General features: G+C 36.5%; 1 protein-coding gene across 1 annotated transcript; it reads right to left on the reverse strand.

Moving 5' to 3' along the window:
- Window positions 1-1,958: 1,958 nt before the first annotated feature.
- Window positions 1,959-9,212, reverse strand: LUM (lumican). The gene is made up of 3 exons (XM_060025347.1): window positions 9,043-9,212; window positions 5,756-6,643; window positions 1,959-2,781 (listed from the first exon to the last, which is right to left on the reverse strand). Exons 2-3 carry the CDS (start codon window positions 6,621-6,623, stop codon window positions 2,627-2,629), a joined length of 1,023 nt encoding a protein of 340 aa, XP_059881330.1. The 5' UTR covers window positions 6,624-6,643; window positions 9,043-9,212; the 3' UTR covers window positions 1,959-2,626.
- Window positions 9,213-10,187: the final 975 nt, after the last annotated feature.

The raw sequence follows: 10,187 nt of genomic DNA on the forward strand, positions 1-10,187 counted from the left end.
ATTAACTACAAGGGAAATTGCTGTTTTCAGAATTACATAATATACGTGTCACACATCATCCAGTCAGTGCTGTCTTAACTGATAATGGTCCTTTGATGATAGACCATTTTACCACAAGATAGAGTTCACTAAAAATGTTCTGTTAATGTTTTAATTATACTTGAGAGAGATGATGCCCTTCTTTTAGACACATTTGAGACTATATATACGCTCATACAGGGATGAGTATATTTGACTGAACAACATTTGGCTCCATATGCTTTATTGTTAACTAGGTAGGTAGAAGTTATAAATTATATGCCTTACTATTTCCCATTGTATAGAATCATGGATATACTTTTTCTGTATTATAAATTCTAACGTTATGTTACAAATATAGTGGTTTCAATATAAAGTGATATTTTAAATCTCATTTTCTGAAAATTTTATATACATTCAACATTTTCAGTCCTGGGAGTTATCTGCCGTTTTTGCTTACAACCAACTAGTGACTGCTGAGATCTTATAGCTGCTTTTTATTTGATATAATATCACTGCGTATAAATCTGTAAAACCAACAGGAATGGAAATAATGACAAATATCCAAGGAAGTTGTGAGATTTAAATACTGTAATATTGTGATTTATAAGAAATATATATTTGGTCATTCAGATGATCAAAATATATTTCTTATATATATATTTGGTCTTTGTCCAAGGTTTCTGGCTCACAACTCCTAAAGCCTTTGGAACTTCCTGAATAAGAGCAATAAGGTGTCTTTTATTATGTTAATGAGGTGATTTTGGAAAGCTCTTAGGTAACCTAAGGATGGGGGGCTTGTTGCCAAGAGATCCAACGCATGATTAGAGTGTCTGAACTTTCAGTCGCTCTCCCTCACCTCCTGGGAGGGCAGAGGTACTGGAGATTGAGTTCAATTGCCAATGGCCAATGACTGTTTAATCAGTCATGGCTATGAAATGAAGCCTCCATAAAAACCCAAAGGACAAGATTCAGAGAGCTTTCTGATTGGTGAACCTGTGGAGATTTGGGGAGGGTGGCGTGCTTGGAGAGGGCATGGAAGCTCAGCACCCTTTCCCCATACCTTGCCTTGCATCTCTTCAATCTGGCTGTTCCTGAGTTGTATCATTTTATTTCATTTATTTATTTTTGGGGGAGTGCTGCTTTGAGACTTAGTTGCGGCAAGCGGGATCTTTCATTGTGACACATGGGCTTCTCTCTAGTTGTGGTGTGCACGTTTTTTTTCTCTTCTCTAGCTGTGACACGCAGGCTCCAGGGCATGTGGGCTCTGTAGTTTGCGGCACGCAGGCTCTCTCTAGTTGAGGCGCGTGGGCTCAGCAGTTGTGGCGCGCAGACTTAGTTGCACAGCAGCATGTGGGAATCTTAGTTCCCCGACCAGGGATCGAACCTGTGTCCCTGCATTGCAAGGTGGATTCTTCACCACGGGACCACCAAGGAAGTCCCCCGTGAGTTGTATCATTTTATAATAAACGAATAATCTAGTGAGTAAAGAGTTTTCCTGTTCTGTGAGCTGCTCCAGCAAATTCCTCAAGTCCAGGACAGGGTCTTGGGAACCTCTGATGTATAGCTTGTTGGTCAGAAGTGGAGGTAACAATCTGGACTTTCAGCTGGCATCTGAAGTGGGGAGGGAGGGCAGTCCTGTAGGACTGAACCCTTAACCTGTACAATCCGACACTATCTCCAGGCACATACTGTCAGAACTGAGTTGAACTGTAGGACACAATTGGGATCTGCACACTTTTAAGTACATATTGTAAGATGTGTTTAAAAACTCTTTACAGGTGGATGCTAGAAGCAAATAATTTAGTTAATTAAAAATTCTATTTAACATAAGTAAAATATGTCAGGCTAGAGATCTTTTTTGAATTCTAATCTATTATTTTATCTATTTTTATAGGAGAGTTATGAATTTCACAAGAAGTCAAACACAGTGATGCCATTTGCTATGTTTTATTTTGCTATTAGCTTGTTAAACATAACATGCAAATAATCAAAAAGAAACATACATATGACTTAGAGTGAAAAATAATTCTAGAAAAGAAAAGTTTCGTTAGGTAAATATATATTCCTAACACTAAAAATATTGCTTTAATTGTATGTGGTTTCATGAATTTTGTCTAATTTGCAAGATCATTTGTCTCAAAATTTACCATCTATTTTTCAGCTAAACAAATTTGAACATTGAGATAATTTGCTTCAAGACAGTAAACACCCATAGGCATGTAATCCATGCTTTTTGGCACATTAAGTTAAGGTTTAGAAATTATAAAACTTGGCTGACTTCCACGAAACCAGTAGAAAGCTTTTCACATCATTTGACAGGAGATAGGAAAAAACCCACTAAATTTACAAATAAAGCATTCATTTTATTGTCTATGTGTGTGTGTGTGTGTGTGTGTCTGTATTTTTGATGAAACAGGCCTGCCTTTCATCTTTTCTTTTAAAAAAGTAGTAAAATGTTTACAAAACATTTTCCCTCAGAATTTGAAATGTATGGAAGCAATAAACAGCAACAAAAAATGAATACTAGAAAAACTGACACACAAATAAACATAACCATAAACTGCTGTTCCAGGATATATCTCAGTATAATTGGAATTAGTAGATATCAGTTAACGGTGATCTCATTTGCTACACGTAGACATTCATACATATCCGGTGGCAGACTGGTTTGGGTGATGCGGTTGCCATCCAAGCGCAAATGTTTGATCTTGGAGTAGGATAACGGTCCCAGGATCTTACAGAAGCTCTTTACTTCAAACTCTGGAAAATTAAAGAATGAAACACTTCAATCGTTTTTTTTTCTTTTTAGTACATGGGCTTGAAACCATCATTTTTAAAAACTTTCAAATCTATAATAATATCCAATAAAACTTTTTCCCACTTATTTGATGTATCTTTGAATTTGGAACTACTAAAGGAATATTTCAGACTACCAAATAGCCCAGCAATATTTAGTAAAGAATACTTACGGTAGGTCAGAAGATTTAACGAAATGTTTCAAGGAAGAGAACTTTAAGTTCTTGATTTAGAAATACTTGCTTATAGAAGGACACTCAGTGAATGTGTCATATTGTCTAAGCTTTAGTTTGAAATATTAAGTCTAGCCTGAGGAAACCTAAAATTGGTGCTGTTATATGAGCAATCTCACCGTGTAAGTATTCTGGGTTTTTGCCTCTTAAAATAAAAGGGGTTAAATAAATGAACTCTAAACAGTTTTCCAACAACCGCACTTCATGACAAAGATTCAAAACCCCAAAGCAAAAACCAAATCATGGAATGTCCACCATCTCAGCTCATGCCCTTTTCTTCTGTGGTCAAAAAGCTGCCACAAATGAACAACTGATTTAATTTTTAATGGACACTGAGAAGGTTACTGGATAGCATGGTCTGTGTATGTATATAGAAACTGCCTATGGTTGCCCAAGTGTATTTCAGATTAACCTTATCTGGTCCTGTATCATGTTATTTTCTTTCATTCTTCAACTCTAGCTAACAAAGATTTCAGTGGAAGCCCAAACACACTGCAGTCCTTTCCTCTAAGATGTTGTCTTAAATAACTCATCTGTCAAATTCCAGGGTTCTTGGTTATGGTATCTGCCTCTGAAGTATGGAACAATGGAAAAAACATGGGTTTAGGTCTATATTAGTTTTTCACCTCTGTCGTTTGCCATCTGAGACATTTATCAGATCTTCTTTTTAGATATATCTATCACACTGTGTGGCATGAAGATTACATTAATTAAGGTATGTAAAGCACTTCACACAGTGCTAGCACATACTTTGTACTAAATAATTATTGGCGTCCTTTTAATTTTTTCTGTTTTCTAAATTGCTTTACACTAGGAAGATCTGTGACTAGCTTAACGCTTAAAGTTGCAAGTTTGAAATATGACAAATTGTTTTTGGCTGGGTATTTCCTAATATTGGAAAAACATTAAGGGACTCTTATTACCTTAAGAGAAGGTGGGCAGTTGGTATGCATAATTATTATGTGGCAAGATAAACTAAGTTGAAGACACACATGCAAAGTCACACAGCAAGAATTCCTGAAATATGTAAACCTAAGTGTCAAGGATAAGGAAGGGAGAAAGGTAACTACTCACTTTCAAATGACTATATGAGCTGGGCATTCGGATTTCAGTCTCAGCTAGGCACGGAGCAGCTGCTGGCATTTCTCGCAGAGTCCATCTGTCCCATCTCCTACATTGGCTCTTCCCTTTTCACTCATACAATGAAAACTGTTTTTTCCACCTTCAAATGCCCCTGCATCTATATCTCTCCCCTTTCTTGTCTCAGAGTAGGAGGTAGTCTTGCTTCTGCAGCTAACCTCCACCCACAAAATCTAATGGATTTCTTCAGCCCTCAAACATCTTACGTCCCATTAGCATTTTGGCCTGTCTGAGTATCCTTCCTCCTGACCACAAATGTTTATAATGTGGGACCACATATTGAATTTTGCCCTGGAAACAGCTGTAAGGGTTTAACTCTGATAGCTTGACTGTGTATTATATGACAAACAAACTTTGCAGACACAAGAAAGAACACATGGCATTGCAGAGTTGGCAATCATGGACTCCTTCATGAGAACACCCCAGCCCTACTAGGAGTTACATGAAACTATTGCAGAATTACAGAACTACTATTGCAGAATTATATTAGTAAGGCACACTGAAATTTTTTTTTCAGATGAGTGCCAATATCCTTACCCAGTAGGACAAGGGAACCAACTGTTATAATATAAAGATGTTCAATTTCAATAGATTATTTTAAAATTTCAATAGACTATTATAAAATCATTTACTATGTGAATCAGTGTTTCCCACCTGAGTTTTCATTTTAAAAACTTCATCTGTAAATTATAGGTTTTTTTCTTCTTCCAACTTCCATTAAAGAATAAGGTAGGGATTGGTGAATGTCAATTTCCCATATGAATCTTTATAGCTTAAATTGAAAAATGTCCCAGGAGACCAGAAGAGTACATAAGCAGCTCAAGTGGAATAGGTCAAACTCCCACCCAGTAGATAAATGAAAAATAAACTCTGGAAGTAAGAGAAAGGAAGGAGAAACTGTGGGAAAATCAAATGAGGTGAAGGGTTGTATATAAGAAAAGGGGCTTTGTAACTCTAGTAAAAAATATTCCAAACCCTTATCATATTCCTCCTTAAACTTTCTCACAGTCCTCATAAGAACACCATGAAGACCATACACACCAACCATAACAGTGATAACAGAGATAGATGATGGTCATGATAGCGGAGTAATATGTTGAGTCCCAAGTAAAAATGTCAGAGGAGACCATGAGTGTACACGGGCTGCTCTGGGGACAAGCAGAGGCTCTGTAAAAGCCTCTGCTGGTTGTGGACTTGTTGATTTCTCCCTCAGCTACATCTTGTCAAGAAATAAATGTAGACACAAATCGAAGTCATGAAGGAGGCAAATAATAAACAGATAAAAATCAAGAGATAACACAGCAGGATTAATTAGCCCAGAGTACTACATTTGAAGAAATGAGTGCTTAAATTCTGTGACCTTAATGGTTTCTTATCTGGACACTCCAAAGCAAAGCCAGATATTGGATAAATAACTAAGCTAGAATTCTATATTCTAGAGAAATATTTTGTTGGCATTTTCATTTTTTTTAACTGGAGCCAGATGCAGTACTTGTGTCACACAACTTAGGCATTTAAAACCTTGAGGAAACATCAATCAATCATAGGCACAGCTTTCTACTTACTTTCAAGTTCATTGACCTCCAGGTAATAGTTTTCAAGGTTTTCACTGACAGTCGGTATGTTTTTAAGTTTATTATAGGAGAGGTCCAGCTCCAGCAAGGATGATACATTAAAAGAATTTCCAGGTATTCCACTATCAGCCAGTTCATTATGAGACAAACGCAGATACTGCAATCCATTAAAACGCTTGAAATACTCATCAGGGATGTTGCTGATCTTATTGTTGTCTAAGTAGAGAGTTAGAAGAGATACTGGGAGACCAGAAGGCAATTTGGTCATCTGATTGGAGCTCAAGTCAAGGTATTCAAGTGACTTAAGACCTTTAAAAGCAGCTGAAACAGCATCCTCTTTCAGCTGATTGTGTTGAAGGTGGACAAATGTCAGGTTAACCAGTCCATCAAAGGAGCCAAGCTTCGAGATCTTGTTGTTAGTGAGCTGCAGGTCCACCAGAGATTTGGGAAGTGGGCCCACAGATTCTGTCAGATTGTTGTAATTTATATGCAGCTTCTTCAGTTGCTTCAGTTTAGAGAAAACTTTTCCTTTTATCTTGGAATTTTCTAGAAGGTTATGATCTAGAATGAGCCACTGCAGATCAGTTACATTTTCAAAGGCCTTATCATCAATATGGTCAATCTGGTTATTCCTAAGGTAAAGGTACTTGATTCCAACAGGCACCATTGGCACACTTTTCAATTTCAGCTCATCGCAGTACATGGCCGTTGGGTAGCTTTCAGGGCAGTTACATTCTGGTGCACAGTTTGGTGATGATCTCCCATAAATCGATAGGGGGAAATCATAATCCTCATAGTAGTAGCTGCTGCTGGCACAGCCAATTAATGCCAAGAGGAGAGGAAACATACCTAGATTCATTTTGGCAAATGCTTTGAATCCTAAATAAAGTGGAAACATGTATTATTATAAAATAGTATCCTTTCAGGAAAAGTATACTAAGAAGAAAGAAAATGCATTAGCAAATGTGAATTTTATTACTTTATAGTGCTTTTTTTTTTTTTTACTGCACTAATGATGTCTTGTTAATTTGCATTTGAGGAGTGGGTTAAGGACATATGTTTACAACGGATGGGGAAGTGAACAGATTCCAGGGCAGATTGCATTCACATGCGCCCCCTTCTGGGCGAGCCAGGCCTAACTATCCCAGTCAACTTCTCTAGGTCCTTCCTTAATTAAATATCTTCCTGCAAGAGGTTTCTGGGAGGTGCCCATTAACCACCATGTTAGAACACTGCTTCAGAATACCTTCAAAACCAGAAGAAATGAAAACGAGAAGACAATTGTAAATTGTACCCTCTACCCCACCATTCAACATCATTGAAATGTCTCATTAAGTAGATCCTTACTGAAAACGTGGGCAATCTGTGATGTTGTCTGGAGGAAAGCTGGTCTTCTGTGTGTGTGGAGGGGGCGTGGTGGCAGTCGTGGCATGTTCCTTTAAAAATGTCTTTATGGTTGTTGATTCTGAGGAAGGTGAACAGAAGTCTTGGTGGGGGTGTGTGCATGTTATTTCACCTTTTGTTTAACATTCTATGCTTTTAAGCACATTACAAAACTGTGTTTGAAAATTAATATTTAGTATATTAGGTTTAGTAAAATTAATGTTTACTCATCAAGGAAATGTCACAAACTCTAAACATTTTTTAAACCTAGAAAGAGGTCTAACTGGTAGAGAATGAGATTCTTTTCAAAGATTTGAATGAATGTTTTTCTTTCAATCACTCACAATTTGCCTACGTTCTTCATGTCAAAATTTAAGAAGGCAGGGTTTGCTTATCTGGATTTTAGTGCTTTCACTGAATGGAAGTGGGAGAGATGTGGAACTGAGGAAAGTCTGTATTAAACAGTGGCATTAAGAGCCATGTAGGAAAGGATAAATTTGAGAATATAAATTAAAAACAATTTGTAACAGTGATCTTCTCATATGAACCTTTTTCTAAGGAGAGGTTCAAAGAAGTACATTTCAGTCGCTTGGGGAAGCACTGGGTCAGCAATTTAGGTAAAGGCAAATAGGATATAACAGTTGGGCTTTTGTAGAATGAGGAGTTATAGCTGAGCAGTTGGTAACTCTGGGAGGGAAATTGTTAATGTGAAGCAGTATCCACATTCCAATGGATACCATAAAATAAAATCTCTTCCTGTGAGAAACATGGTACAAGCTTTTGGATCTATAGGTAGTTTGGGATAAGCAGGATTTTCTACTATCAGGAATTTTAAACATCTATGCTTTGCTTTAACTTGGAATTATAAAGCACTTTATTTTAGCAGATGAAACACTCAAAAACGTTGTTAGAGTCACTCTTATAACAGAAATAATGTAGCCAGATTCTTTGTAAATTATTCTCTAAGATTATGATGGAGTCATTTAATTTAGTTGACAGGGCTTGGCCATGAGATCTATTACATAGTGCTAATGTAATTATAGGATTCTTTACGAGTTACAATTATGTTAATGTTGTAAAGATTTTTCTTACTTCATTCATCAGCTTCCACCTTAGTTTAATTCAGTATACACTAAACTAGACATGGGAACTATAGTGCGAATAGTAATGGAAAATGCTTCCATATTTTTTGGCAAAGTCAAAACAAGGGCTCTGAATTCAAAGAGAATCTGTAACCGTATAAGGACTCCACTATGAAGCAAAACCACGCTTTACTGTCCCCCAGTTTTTCCAAATACCTGTGGCTATGAAGAAAATGCTTTTTTTTCAAAAAGTAAATCATATTTACCAGAATTTCTTTAAAACATGTTCCTGTTTCTTAAGACATACATCCACAATCCAAATCTTTAAAATTAACAAAATAGAAATAAATAATCCTTTAGCTCACATTTTATAACAGCATAAAATGTTTATGGCAAATTATAACAAATTATAGCAACATACTTGTGGCAAAATATTTTGATGACTGATTGAAATGGCCCTTCTTTGCTCCAAAATTAGGTTCTAACAATACTAACATATTTAACTAATTAGCATGAAATAGCAAACATTTTAAATGCCATACTTTTTCACTGTGTCTAATTTTCTCATTCCAACCTTGAAACTTTTTATAACTTCCTTAGCTAAGTAAGGCATTATAGACTGTATAAAATGTATCTCAAATCCATAAATCATGGAAAGTATATTCAGCAAAATGTGAAAGTAAATGCTCAAAACTGTGGATTTGCTGTTGAATAGCAATTGGCAAAGTTGCTCTGAAATTTTTTGTTCCTGTTACAATAAACACCGTCCCAAACAGTCAGCATCCCCAGTGCTATAGTTAAAACAGCACTTACCTTACTGTCTCGACACTGCTTTCGTTAATTCTTAAAGCAGATGCTCTGCTTGGTGGACAAGAATCCACCAATATATGCTGTAAACTCTGTCAGGACGGAACTGGCTGCCAGATTCTCAGTGATACAAGAGCTGAGTGGGGGAAACCCAGCCCAGTCACGCCAGTCTCTGAATGGAGTTATGTCATTGTGGGGATCTTGTGGTGTGGCATGCAAACATTCTGCTCTCTAACGAGGTGCAGGTGGACTTGGTGAGCAAGGACAGCCCAGCTCACTCCCTATGGAATAAGAGAGAGATACATGCTGAACCAGCCCCAATACCATAGCTTTTAATCCCAAATTGAGTACTGCTGCAAATGAGGCATCTCCAGTGATAACATTTCTCTTACAAAGCCCTTTACTTCTATAGCTGTGACAACAACTAAATGTAATTCTCTCAGCTAACTATCATGTTCATCTAAAGGTCTCATAAATCAACAGAGTAAACCATTTCAGGAAAATGCAAATGAGCAGACTCAGAAGAATTGAATCATTTTTGCTCATTACTCGTGAAATCTATACTGATTTACTTGGACTCAATTTTTAGCCAAGGGGGAAGCTTACATTAGTTTCTAAAATATTTAAATGCTTCATTTGTACTCTGATACAAGTGATAAGCAACAACATTTCCAGTTTACTTATGTTAAACAGACTCGTTTTATGCTCTTCAGGTCTGGAATCAATCAGTAATATTCTGCCTGTTTCTTATTTTGTGGATTTAATTTAGGAATTCATCCAAAACCTTACTTGGGGAGAGTATTCTATGGCTTATTGCCAAAAAACATAAAAGAACATGAAAGAAATAAATGTGTACTAAAAATATCACAAAGTAATTATTTTTCACTCTGTCTTTGCATGCTAGCAATATTTTTTCAAAACTAAAAATTATGCTAAGTTGTAATCTCCTAAAGGCCTGGTTTGGTGTATCTTTCCTTATCATTTCCTGATGCATGCTTCTAGAAAATGAGAGATCTACTCAATATCTTGTCTATTTCATTTTGTGATTGTATCAGCTTTATTTATACGATTTTTTCCCTGCAAAATTTTCATTTCCTCATGTTCATAAGAACTCTTAGAATCAGATACTTTAAGTTGCCACATTGTAAGAT

Source organism: Delphinus delphis, chromosome 11, assembly GCF_949987515.2.
Source record: "Delphinus delphis chromosome 11, mDelDel1.2, whole genome shotgun sequence".
NCBI classification, from domain to species: domain Eukaryota; kingdom Metazoa; phylum Chordata; class Mammalia; order Artiodactyla; family Delphinidae; genus Delphinus; species Delphinus delphis.

What these genes read in the sequence shown, in the direction of transcription:
- LUM (XM_060025347.1), bottom strand. Translation starts at nt 6,623, where the DNA reads ATGAATCTAGGTATGTTTCCTCTCCTCTTGGCATTAATTGGCTGTGCC. An exon ending in GGAGGTCAATGAACTTGAAA is followed by an intron (nt 2,782 to 5,755) that starts GTAAGTAGAAAG and finishes TTAATTTTCCAG; the next exon opens with AGTTTGAAGTAAAGAGCTTC.